Source organism: Triticum aestivum, chromosome 1D (assembly GCF_018294505.1).
Source record: "Triticum aestivum cultivar Chinese Spring chromosome 1D, IWGSC CS RefSeq v2.1, whole genome shotgun sequence".
NCBI classification, from domain to species: Eukaryota; Viridiplantae; Streptophyta; class Magnoliopsida; order Poales; family Poaceae; genus Triticum; species Triticum aestivum.
Genome location: NC_057796.1, coordinates 112,686,816 through 112,700,038, shown reverse-complemented (window position 1 = coordinate 112,700,038; position 13,223 = coordinate 112,686,816). Strand labels below are relative to the sequence as shown.

At 48.3% G+C, this 13,223-nt stretch overlaps 1 protein-coding gene across 1 annotated transcript; it reads left to right on the top strand.

Annotated features, from left to right (window-relative positions):
• The first annotated feature begins 11,746 nt into the window (after window positions 1-11,746).
• LOC123166448 (uncharacterized) lies at window positions 11,747-12,938 on the top strand. Its single transcript, XM_044584255.1, has one exon. The coding sequence runs from the start codon at window positions 11,950-11,952 to the stop codon at window positions 12,622-12,624; it is 675 nt and encodes a 224-aa protein (XP_044440190.1). The 5' UTR covers window positions 11,747-11,949; the 3' UTR covers window positions 12,625-12,938.
• Window positions 12,939-13,223: the final 285 nt, after the last annotated feature.

Sequence of the window (13,223 nt, the reverse complement as noted above, 5' to 3'; positions counted from 1 at the left end):
CCGGAGATGAGTCTCAGTCATGTCTACATAGTTTTCGAACCCGTAGGGTCCGCATGCTTAACGTTCGGTGATGATCGGTATTATGAGTTTATGTGTTTTGATGTACCGAAGATAGTTCGGAGTCCCGGATGTGATCACGGACATGACGAGGAGTCTCGAAATGGTCGAGACATAAACATTGATATATTGGACGACTATATTCGGACACCGGATGAGTTCCGGGGGTCGCCGGATATTTATCAGAGTGCCGGAGGTTATCGGAACCCCCGGGAGATATAATGGGCCAACATGGGCCTTGTGGGAGAGAGAGAGGAGAGGACCTAGGGCTGGCCGCGTGCCCCCCCTTGGGAGTTTGAATTGGACAAGGAGGGGGGCTGCGCCCCTCTTTCCTTCCTCTCTCCCTCTCCTTCCTTCCCCCTTCCTCCTTCCTAGTTGGACTAGGAAAGGGGAGTCCTACTCCCACTAGGAGGAGGACTCCCCCTCTCCTTGGCGCGCCCCAAGGCCGGCCGGCCTCCCCCCTTGCTCCTTTATATACGGTGGCAGGTGGGCACCCTAGAACACACAAGTTGATTGTTCCAAGCCGTGTGCGGTGCCCCCCTCCACCATATTCCACCTCGGTCATATCGTTGCAGTGCTTAGGCGAAGCCCTGCGCCGGTAGCTTCATCAACACCATCATCACGCCGTCGTGCTGACGGAGCTCTCCCTTGAAGCTCTACTGGATCGTGACTTCGTGGGACGTCACCGAGCTGAACGTGTGCAGATCGCGGAGGTGCCGTACGTTCGGTACTAGGATCGGTCGATCGTGAAGACGCACGACTACATCAACTGCGTTGTCATAATGCTTCCACATACGGTCTACGAGGGTATGTGGACAACAATCTCCCCTCTCGTTGCTATGCATCACCATGATCTTGCGTGTGCGTAGGAATTTTTTTGAAATTACTACGTTCCCCAACAGTGGCATCAGAGCCAGGTTTATGCGTAGATGTTATATGCATGAGTAGAACACAAGTGAGTTGTGGGCGATACTAGTCATACTGCTTACCAGCATGTAATACTTTGATTCGGCGGTATTGTTGGATGAAGCGGCCCGGACCGACATTACGCGTACGCTTACGCGAGACTGGTTCTACCGACATGCTTGGCACACAGGTGGCTGGCGGGTGTCAGTTTCTCCAACTTTAGTTGAATCGAGTGTGGCTACGCCCGGTCCTTGTGAAGGTTAAAACAGCACATACTTGACGAAATATCGTTGTGGTTTTGATGCGTAGGTAAGAACAGTTCTTGCTCACCCCGTAGCAGCCACGTAAAACTTGCAACAACAAAGTAGAGGACGTCTAACTTGTTTTTGCAGGGCATGCTGTGATGTGATATGGTCAAGACATGATGCTAAATTTTATTGTATGAGATGATCATGTTTTGTAACGGAGTTATCGGCAACTGGCAGGAGCCATATGGTTGTCGCTTTATTGTATGAAATGCAATCGCCATCTAATTGCTTTACTTCATCACTAAGCGGTAGCGATAGTCGAAGAAGCAATAGTGGCGAGACGACAACGATGCTACGATGGAGATCAAGGTGTCGCGCCGGTGATGATGGTGATCATGACGGTGCTTTGGAGATGGAGATCAAAGGCACAAGATGATGATGGCCATATCATATCACTTATATTGATTACATGTAATGTTTATCTTTTATGCATCTTATTTTGCTTAGTTCGGCGGTAGCATTATAAGATGATCTCTCACTAAATTTCAAGGTACAAGTGTTCTCCCTGAGTATGCACCGTTGCGAAAGTTCGTCATGCTGAGACACCACAGTATGATCGGGTGTGATAAGCTCTACGTTCACATACAACGGGTGCAAGCCAGTTTTGCACACACAGAATACTCGGGTTAAACTTGACGAGCCTAGCATATGCAGATATGGCCTCGGAACACTAGAGACCGAAAGGTCGAGCGTGAATAATATAGTAGATATGATCAACATAGTGATGTTCACCATTGAAAACTACTCCATCTCACGTGATGATCGGACATGGTTTAGTTGATTTGGATCACGTGATCATTTAGATGACTAGAGGGATGTCTATCTAAGTGGGAGTTCTTAAGTAATATGATTAATTGAACTTCAAATTTATCATGAACTTAGTCCTGGTAGTATTAGCATATCTATGTTGTAGATCAATAGCTCGCATTTAGCTCCCCTGTTTTATTTTTGATATGTTCCTAGAGAAAACTAAGTTGAAAGATGTTAGTAGCAATGATGCGGATTGGATCCGTGATCTGAGGATTATCCTCATTGCTACACAGAAGAATTATGTCCTTGATGCACCGCTAGGTGACAGACCGATTGCAGGAGCAGATGCAGACGTTATGAACGTTTGGCAAGCTCGATATGATGACTACTTGATAGTTTAGTGCACCATGCTTTACGGCTTAGAATCGGGGCTTCAAAGACATTTTGAACGCCATGGAGCATATGAGATGTTCCAAGAGTTGAAATTAGTATTTCAGACTCATGCCCATGTTGAAAGGTATGAAACCTTTGACAAGCACTTTGCCTACAAGATGGAGGAGAATTGCTCAGCTAGTGAGCATGTGCTCAGAATGTCTGAGTACTACAATCACTTGAATCAAGTGGGAGTTAATCTTCCAGATAAGATAGTGATTGAAAGAGTTCTCTAGTCACTATCACCAAGTTACTAGAACTTCGTGATGAACTATAATATGCAAGGGATAACGGAAACGCAAGCTCTTCGTGATGCTGAAATCGACTAGTGTTGATGGTTGACAAGACCACTAGTTTCAAGAAAAGGGCAAAGGGAAGAAGGGGAACTTCAAGAAGAAGGGCAAGCAAGTTGTCACTCCAGTGAAGAATCCCAAAGCTAAGACTTAAGCCTGAAACTGAGTGCTTCTACTGCAAAAGGGAATAGTCACTGGAAGTGGAACTACCCCAAATAATTGGCGGATAAGAAGGATGGCAAAGTGAACAAAAGTATATTTGATATACATGTTATTGATGTGTACTTTACTAGTGTTTATAGCAACTTTCGGTATTTGATACTGGTTCAGTTGCTAAGAGTAGTAACTCGAAACGGGAGTTGCAAAATGAATAGAAACTAGTTGAGGGCGAAGTGACGATGTGTGTTGGAAGTGATTCCAAGGTTGATAAGATCACCATCGCACATTTCCTATACTTTCGGGATTAGTGTTGAACCTAAATAAATGTTATTTGGTGTTTGCCTTAAGCATGAATATGATTTGATCATGTTTATTGCAATACGGTTATTCATTTAAAGTCAGAGAATAATTGTTGTTCTGTTTACATGAATAAAACCTTCAATGGTCATACACCCAAGGTGAATGGTTTATTGAATCTCAATCGTAGTGATACACATATTCATAATATTGAAGCCAAAAGATGCAAAGTTAATAATGATAGTGCAACTTATTTGTGGCACTGCCATTTAGGTCATATTGGTGTAAAGCGCATGAAGAAAATCCATGCTGATGGGCTTTTGGAATCACTTGATTATGAATCAGTTGATGCTTGCGAACCATGCCTCACGGGCAAGATGACTAAGACTCCGTTCTCCGGAACAATGGAGCGAGCAACAGAATTGTTGGAAATAATACATACTGATGTATGCAGTCCGATGAGTGTTGAGGCTCGTGGCAGGTATCGTTATTTTCTGACCTTCACAGATGATTTGAGAAGATATGGGTATATTTACTTGATGAAACATAAGTCTGAAACATTTGAAAAGTTCAAATAACTTCAGAGTGAAGTGGAAAATCATCGTAACAAGAAAATAAAGTTTCTACGATCTGATCGTGGAGGAGAATATTTGAGTTACGAGTTTGGTCTTCAATTAAAACAATGTGGAATAGTTCCACAAACTCATGGCACCTGAAACACCACAGCATAACGGTGTGTCCGAACGTCATAACCGTACTTTATTTGATATAGTGCAATCTATGATGTCTCTTACCGATTTACCACTATCGTTTTGGGGTTATGCATTAGAGACAGCTGCATTCACGTTAAAAAGGGCACCATCTAAATCCGTTGAGACGACACCGTATGAACTGTGGTTTAGCAAGAAACCTAAGCTGTCGTTTCTTAAAGTTTGGGGTTGTGATGCTTATGTGAAAAAGTTTCCACCTGATAAGCTCGAACCCAAATCGGAGAAATGTGTCTTCATAGGATACCCAAAAGAGACTGTTGGGTACACCTTCTATCACAGATCCGAAGGCAAGATCTTTGTTGCTAAGAATGGATCCTTTCTAGAGAAGGAGTTTCTCTCGAAAGAAGTGAGTGGGAGGAAAGTAGAACTTGATGAGGTAACTGTACCCGCTCCCTTATTGGAAAGTAGTTCATCACAGAAATCAGTTCCTGTGACTCCTACACCAATTAGTGAGGAAGCTAATGATGATGATCATGTAACTTCAGATCAAGTTACTACGGAACCTCGTAGGTCAACCAGAGTAAGATCCGCAACAGAGTGGTACGGTAATCATGTTCTGGAGGTCATGTTACTTGACCATGACGAACCTACGAACTATGAGGAAGCGATGATGAGCCCAGATTCCGCAAAATGACTTGAGGCCATGAAATTTGAGATGGGATCCATGTATGAGAACAAAGTGTGGACTTTGGTTGACTTGCCTGATGATCGGCAAGCCATCGAGAATAAATGGATCTTCAAGAAGAAGACGGACACTGACGGTAATGTTACTGTCTACAAAGCTCGACTTGTTGCGAAAGGTTTTCGACAAGTTCAAGGAGTTGACTACGATGAGACCTTCTCACCCATAGCGATGCTTAAGTCCGTGTGAATCATGTTAGCAATTGCCGCATTTTGTGATTATGAAATTTGGCAAATGGATGTAAAGACTGCATTCCTGAATGGATTTCTGGAAGAAGAGTTGTATATGATGCAACCAGAAGGTTTTGTCGATCCTAAAGGTGCTAACAAAATGTGCAAGCTCCAGCGATCCATCTATGGACTAGTGCAAGCATCTCGGAGTTGGAATATACACTTTGATGAGTTGATCAAAGCATATAGTTTTACAGACTTGCGGTGAAGCCTGTATTTACAAGAAAGTGAGTGGGAGCACTACAACATTTCTGATAAGTATATGTGAATGACATATTGTTGATCATAAATAATGTAGAATTTTCTGGAAAGCATAAAGGAGTATTTGAAAGGAGTTTTCCGAAGAAAGACCTCGGTGAAGCTGCTTACATATTGAGCATCAAGACCTATAGAGATAGATCAAGACGCTTGATAAGTTTTTTCAATGAGTACATACCTTGACAAGATTTTGAAGTAGTTCAAAATGGAACAGTCAAAGAAAGAGTTCTTGCGTGTGTTGCAAGGTGTGAAATTGAGTAAGACTCAAAGCCCGACCACGGCAGAAGATAGAATGAGAATGAAAATCATTCCCTATGCCTCAGGCATAGGTTCTATAAAGTATGCCATGTTGTGTACCAGATCTATTGTATACCCTAGACTGAGTTTGGCAAGGGAGTACAATAGTGATCTAGGAGTAGATCACTGGACAGCGGTCAAAATTATCCTTAGTGGAATAAGGATATGTTTCTCGATTATGGAGGTGACAAAAGGTTTGTCGTAAATGGTTACGTGGATGCAAGTTTTGACATTGATCCAGATGACTCTAAGTCTCAATCTGGATACATATTGAAAGTGGGAGCAATTAGCTAGAGTAGCTCCGTGCAGAGCATTGTTGACATAAAAATTTGCAAAATACATACGGATCTGAATATGGCAGACCCATTGGCTAAACTTCTCTCACAAGCAAAACATGATCACACCTTAGTACTCTTTGGGTGTTAATCACATAGCGATGTGAACTAGATTATTAACTCTAGTAAACCTTTTGAGTGTTGGTCACATGGCGATGTGAACTATGGGTGTTAATCACATAAAGATGTGAACTATGGTGTTAAATCACATGGCGATATGAACTAGATTATTGACTCTAGTGCAAGTGGGAGACTGAAGGAAATATGCCCTAGAGGCAATAATAAAGTTGTTATTTATATTTCCTTATATCATGATAAATGTTTATTATTCATGCTAGAATTGTATTAACCGGAAACTTAGTACATGTGTGAATACATAGACAAATAGAGTGTCACTAGTATGCCTCTACTTGACTAGCTCGTTGAATCAAAGATGGTTAAGTTTCCTAGCCATAGACATGAGTTGTCATTTGATTAACGGGATCACATCATTAGAGAATGATGTGATTGACTTGACCCATTCCGTTAGCTTAGCATTTGATCGTCTAGTATATTGCTATTGCTTTCTTCATGACTTATACATGTTCCTATGACTATGAGATTATGCAACTCCCGAATACCAGAGGAACACTTTGTGTGCTACCAAACATCACAACGTAACTGGGTGATTATAAAGGTGCTCTACAGGTGTCTCCGATGATACTTGTTGAGTTGGCATAGATCAAGATTAGGATTTGTCACTCCGATTGTCCGAGAGGTATCTCTGGGCCCTCTCGGTAATGCACATCACTATAAGCCTTCCAAGCAATGTAACTAATGAGTTAGTTGCGGGATGATGTATTACGGAACGAGTAAAGAGACTTGCCGGTAACGAGAATGAACTAGGTATTGAGATACCGACGATTGAATCTCGGGCAAGTAACATACCGTTGACAAAGGGAACAACATATGTTGTTATGCAGTTTGACCGATAAAGATCTTCGTAGAATATGTAGGAACCAATATGAGCATCCAGGTTCCGCTATTGGTTATTGACCGGAGATGAGTCTCGGTCATGTCTACATGGTTCTCGAACCCGTAGGGTCCGCACGCTTAACGTTCGGTGATGATCGGTATTATGAGTTTATGTGTTTTGATGTACCGAAGATAGTTCGGAGTCCCGGATGTGATCACGGACATGACGAGGAGTCTCAAAATGGTCGAGACATAAATATTGATATATTGGACGACTATATTCGGACACCGGATGAGTTCCAGGGGTCACCGGATATTTATCGGAGTGCCGGGGGGTTATCGGAACCCCGGGGGATATAATGGGCCAACTTGGGCCTTGTGGGAGAGAGAGGAGAGGGCCCAGGGCTGGTCGCGCGCCCTCCCCCCTTGGGAGTCCGAATTGGACATGGGGGGCCCTCTTTCCTCCCTCTCTCCCTCTCCTTCCTCCCCCCTTCCTCCTTCCTAGTTGGACTAGGAAAGGGGAGTCCTACTCCCCCTCTCCTTGGCGCGCCCCAAGGCCGGCCGGCCTCCCCCTTGCTCCTTTATATACGGGGCAGGGGCACCCTAGAACACACAAGTTGATTGTTCCAAGCCGTGTGTGGTGCCCCCCTCCACCATATTCCACCTCGGTCATATCGTTGCAGTGCTTAGGCGAAGCCCTGCGCCGGTAGCTTCATCAACACCGTCATCACGCCGTCGTGCTAACGAAGCTCTCCCTCGAAGCTCTACTGGATCATGAGTTCGTGCGACATCACCGAGCTGAACGTGTGCAGATCGCGAAGGTGCCGTACGTTCGGTACTAGGATCGGTCAATCGTGAAGACATACGACTACATCAACCGCGTTGTCATAACGCTTCCGCTTACGGTCTACGAGGGTACGTGAACAACACTCTCCCCTCTCGTTGCTATGCATTACCATGATCTTGCATGTGCGTAGGAATTTTTTTGAAATTATTGCGTTCCCCAATATCAGCTACCAGTAGCGCTGAGACAAACAAGCGATACTGCTAAAAAATAGTTGTAGCACCGTAGCAGTAGCGCGCCTGCCAGCGCTACTAATAGCAAAAAAACAGCGCTACTAGTAAGGGTTTTCCTAGTAGTGTTGTGGCCGCCTCGTGGCTCCTCCGGCTTCATCTCCAAGTCTCCTGGTTGTCTTCTGGTCCAAAAAAATCATCGCGAAGGTTTTATTCCGTTTGGTATTCCTTTTCTGCGAAACTCAAAAACAGGAAAAAACATGAACTGGCACTGGGCTCTAGGTTAATAGTTTAGTCCCAAAAAATATAAAATAGCTTATTAATGCATATAAAACATTCAAAACAGATAATATAATAGCATGGAACAATCAAAAATTATAAATACGTTGTAGACGTATCAATATCCGAAGCACACCACAACACACAATCCCTTGGTCGACGTCCACCGACTCCACCTCGTAGTGCAGTAGCCGTCGCACCTCTCAAATGCGTCGGACCAGGCAGATCCATGGCCCGCCCAGGTGCACGCCGCCACACAGCCCGAGCGCCAGATCCGGCGCCGCCCGAGCCCCTCGCACGCCCAGGGCCCATGCCACAGTGCCCACGTAGCAGATCTGCGTTGCCTGGACCTCCCTCGCGCCTAGGACGCCGGAGTCTACGCGCCCCTTCCTCCACTTGCAGACGCCCCCCATGCAACTCCATCCCTTGACGCGCCGCCCCTAGCCGGCTCCCCTGCCGGCGCTCCAGATCGCCGCGCCCCTCGAACCGCCGGGGCACGGCCGCCCCGACACAGCCATGCCGCACCTGCGCGCGCCTCCCCACGCCCAATCATGGCCATCCCAGCCAGTGCGCGCAGCGACGCGGGAGCACCACCAAAAATTGCCGGAGTTTCGACGGGAGGAGGAAAGTGCCCCGTCGCCGCCGGGCCGCGCGGGCTTTGCCCGGCGACCTCCGCCGGCGGCGGCAAGGGGAGGAGGGGGCGGCGGGGCTGCGCTGGCGGCGGCTATGGTTCGCTCCCCTGGCTGCCCGCGGGAGCGACCTGAGGAGCTGTTTACTGCGGGGAGTATAAACACGTATAAAAGTGATGCCAAAAACTGTTGATTTACTAAATAATGGAGTTTCAAATGTGGCTAAGGTTAGCGATAAAAATAGTGGATTGTTTCTCCAGGAGCCAAAGTGAAGAGTAAATATCTTTGATGGGGTTTCATCATCTTCTCATTTTGGAGTTTATCTTATACCAGGATCATTACGTAAGCGGGCCGCCATGTATGCATGCATGTCCCTGTTTGCATATGCACTCAAGAACCTTTAATTATGTCCACCAGCAATGCCGTGTCAAATGCTTGTTGGACAACGGCAATGGTCAAGCTCGTCTCATATGCCACTCTCTTTCTAGAGATCAGCACGAGGTAGACAGCTTAGTTAAAAGGATCGGTCGGCGATGTATCCCTTTGAAACATTTAAACTTTAAATTTTCTACTAAAGCATATCCATGACAAATTAATGTTTTTTCCTATGAGCCCATAAATATGCTTCACATATACTACCTCTGTAAAAGAATACAAGACGTTTTAGGCCACTACGAGGAGTACATTACTAGCAATGGTTGCATACCACTCTTTTCTTAACGAAAAGACATCTGATCTATTCATTTTCAATCAATCATGGCAGTACACGAATAACAGAAATAATAAAAAATACATCCAGACTCATATATAGACTACTTAGCGACGATTACAAGCACTAAGGCGAGTCGAAGGCGCGTCGTCGTCATCGCCCCTCCCTCACAGGAGTCGAGCAAAACTTGTTATAGTAGACAGCCGGGAAGTCGTCGTGCTAAGACCCCATAGGACCAACGCATCAGAACACCAACCGCCTCGATAAAGAGTAGCGTAGACAGAAAAATCCAACCTAAAGACACACAAACATAGACAAACGACAAACAGGTCCGAGCAAATCCACCAAATGCAAATCCGCCGGAGACACACCTGCACACGTCCACCGACAATGCTAGATGCACCACCGAAACGGCGGCTAGGCGGGGAGAACCTTATTCCATAATCAGAGAGCCGCCGTTGTCTCACCTTTCTGAGCAGGACACAAGTCCTAACAAAACTCAAAAACACATATAAAAATGGAGCCCACCTACCAGCAATGGCCGGGATTCACCGAGCCCCATGGCCTCAAGGCCACCAAAGACGAGGCAGACTGGCAACGGCATTGGCGGGAGGCGGAGTAACCCTAATTTTTAAGGAAGGAGGCGGCTACGTGAGCCCCGTTGTTCTGGTTGCGTACCATATATTCATCGATAAGTTAGATCATCTACAGTCGGGCCTCTCATACTCGTCTCGAACGCCCGGGCAGGCCCTCCGGTCACTGATCGGTCAAAACAAAATCGACCCAAACGGACCTTTCAAACCGCGGACAAACGCCCGGGCTGACCGACACCCCTCATACCCAGCCCAAATATAGGGTGGATATGGGGCGGCCCAGGCACGCTTGGGCACGTCTGCCTGACAGGCCCGGCCAACCACAGAACCCACAAAAAACCCAATCCGGACGGCGAGCTCAAACCCTAGCTCACTCTCTCCCTCCCTCTCGCTTCGTCCACTCATCTCCCTCTCCGATTCCGATCTCATCCACGATGATGAGCAGCTCCGGCAGCGACCTTGGCTCGGAGCTCAACTACGAGGAGGAGATGGCCCTCTGCATTGCGCTGGAGCGGTCCAAGCCGGAGACTGGAGGCAGCTCCGGATCTGGAGCGTCGCCGCAGCTCCCGCGCAGGCACAGTGCGAACGCCGGAGCTGGACCCTCCCGGCCCGCGCGCAGCGACACAAGGACAGCACAGTCCGCGCCAGCCCCACGCTGTCTCCTTCCCTCGCCGGCTTCTCCTCCACGCGGCCAGCGTTGGGTGCTTGTGCCCGTGCCGCCGGCCCGCACGCGCACTCCGGAGTGGGAGGCGTGCGCCGCGCGCCACGGGAGGTAGCATGCATGGGAGAGGGACACTGTGGAGCAGTCCGTGCGCCACCGCCGCGGGACGAAGGCGGACCCCGACGAGGATGCGTGTCTCCTCACATGGGTCTACCGCCGCTCCCTCACGACAGTGAAGACGGACGCTCGATGCCTCATACGGAAGAACGCCAAGGCGCTCCGGCTTGCTATTGAACAATCGGAGCGCGAGGCGAAGCAGGCAGCGACGAAGAAGGCTCAGGTCGCGAGGTTGAAGCGGGAGCAAGACAGTGCGGTCCGTCGGATGAAGGGGCTCATCATCCTCTCCGACTCTGACGACGGCGACAACTGCATCTCCTCGTCAGACGACCAAGACCCTCCATCAGCCTCGAATGCCTATAGCTGCGCTGACGATCGGAAGTTTGTTAATATCCGTTTGCAGCCGATCTTGTGTTCCTAAGCAGCGATTTTTATTGTTCGTCGTTTGATCACATAGGTTAGATCAATGTTTGCATGTGTAGTATAGATATAGGGTGGCGGGTACGAGATACGAGCGGATGCAGGCACTCTGGACTCAATTCTTCCCATCAACCATTCTAGTTCTAGGTGGAAGAGCATGTACAGCCACGATGGCCAAATCCGCCCCGGGCACGTCTCATATTTGGGTGCACCGCATATTCTCCCTAGTGTGGTAGATTAATTGGTGGGGTCGGAGCAGTGAACCGCGGTTTTTCGCTAGCTTACCTGACATGGTCGAAAATGAAAATGATCATCGTGACATCCTAATCTAAATGTGTAACTATTTTGACAATAATAGGTAGAGCAACTGAACTAGTGTAGACTTGCAGCTGGTGACATAATATCTAGTCTGAGTTTACCGAGATATAGAGATCTCTCTGATATGAACCACGGTGGACACGAATGGCGCTCGCGATCGTGACCGTTCTTTTCCAGGGTCGAAGCCGAAACACTGGGCCCCGGCGGAGCATGGCCGGCATCTAGCTGATCTACCCACCCCGGCGATATATAATTGCCATAGCTGGCTAGATGCCAGTGCCACTGCCCTGCAGCCTCTCCTCAACTGGCTCGCACCTTCTTCCCTTCCTTCCTTCCCTTTACACACGCCTCTCTCTCTCTCTCTCTCTCTCTCTCTCTCTCTCTCTCTCTCGCTACCCTCTCTCTAATTGGGTGGTACGTACTCCAGTAGCCAAGAAGCGGCTACCTAGCAAGCTAGAGATCAGCGTCGTTCCTTCCGGCCATGGCGAGCACCACGCGCAAGGAGGAGGGGCCGGACAAGCGCGTGAATCAGCAGCAGCAGCAGCAGCAGACGGGGAGCACCAGGCTCTACTCCAGGATGCTCTCCAAGGACGTGGCCATCGCCGTGCCGTCCTTCCGGGTGTACTACGGCGTCGCCTCCGCGGGCTCCGTGCCCTTCCTGTGGGAGTCGCAGCCGGGCACGCCCAAGAGCTCGCCCTCCGCCGCCGCGCTCCCGCCGCTCACGCCGCCGCCCTCCTACTACGCGGCCGGCGGCAAGGGCGGCTCCAAGAGGGGCGGCGCCTCCGGGTCCGGCAGGCGCTGGCCCGGCGGCGTCATCGCCCTCTTCCGGAGGCCCCGGCGCAGGACGTCGCCGTGCTCCTCCTCCTCCATCTCCTCGTCGTCCTCGTCGTCCACCGCGTCGTCCATGTCGCCGGTGTTCACGGTGCAGTCTTCGCCCGCCGCGCGCGGCGCCCACCGACGAGCGTTCTCGGCCGGCGACGTCTTCGAGGACGCGGCGGCGCCGTCGAGCTGCTTCGGGACGGACCGAGAGTGCGACAGGAGGGTGGTGAAGGGATGCGGCGTCGCCGTGGCCGTCCGGAACGCGCTGGCCACCGTCGTGGGCCACAAGCCCGGCGGCCGAGCCACCAGCGCGATGGCTAGAGAGGAGTCCTCCTAGCTACAGAAAGTAGCAGTGTGTGGCATGCTTAATTTTCTAAATACCCGGGGTGTGGTTTGCATTTTGTGCTAGTAAATGTACTTGACCTGCGTTACGTACGTGTCATTTTCGAGTCATGCATGGCAAGGAAGAAAAGTGTAAACATAACGAGTAATATTATGTGGTGGTGTGTTTGTATATGCAGCCGTATATACGCGCATGTATACGGTTACTTGGTCGTGTCAGGCTTGTGTACTGCAAATATGTGTTCTTGTTGTCCAGCCTAATGAAGAGTGAGGTAATGCAAATGAAAATCTTCAGTCTATTTACTATAATAAATTACTGTCATTCCCTGCGAGTTGTTTTTGTATAGTTTATATAGTTTACATAATACATGTCTTTTTTTTTCAAAAACCTTTCGATCTATTCATAATCAATCATGCATGGCAGTACAATGAACACCGAAAAAAAATACATTCAGATATGCAGACCACCTAGCGACACTACTACAAGCAGAGTGAATCGAATACGCACCGTTGACATCACCCCTCCCTTACCGGAGCCGAGCAAAATACATGGCTTCCTTTTTTACCAGTAGAATGGTTTATACAAAAAAAAAT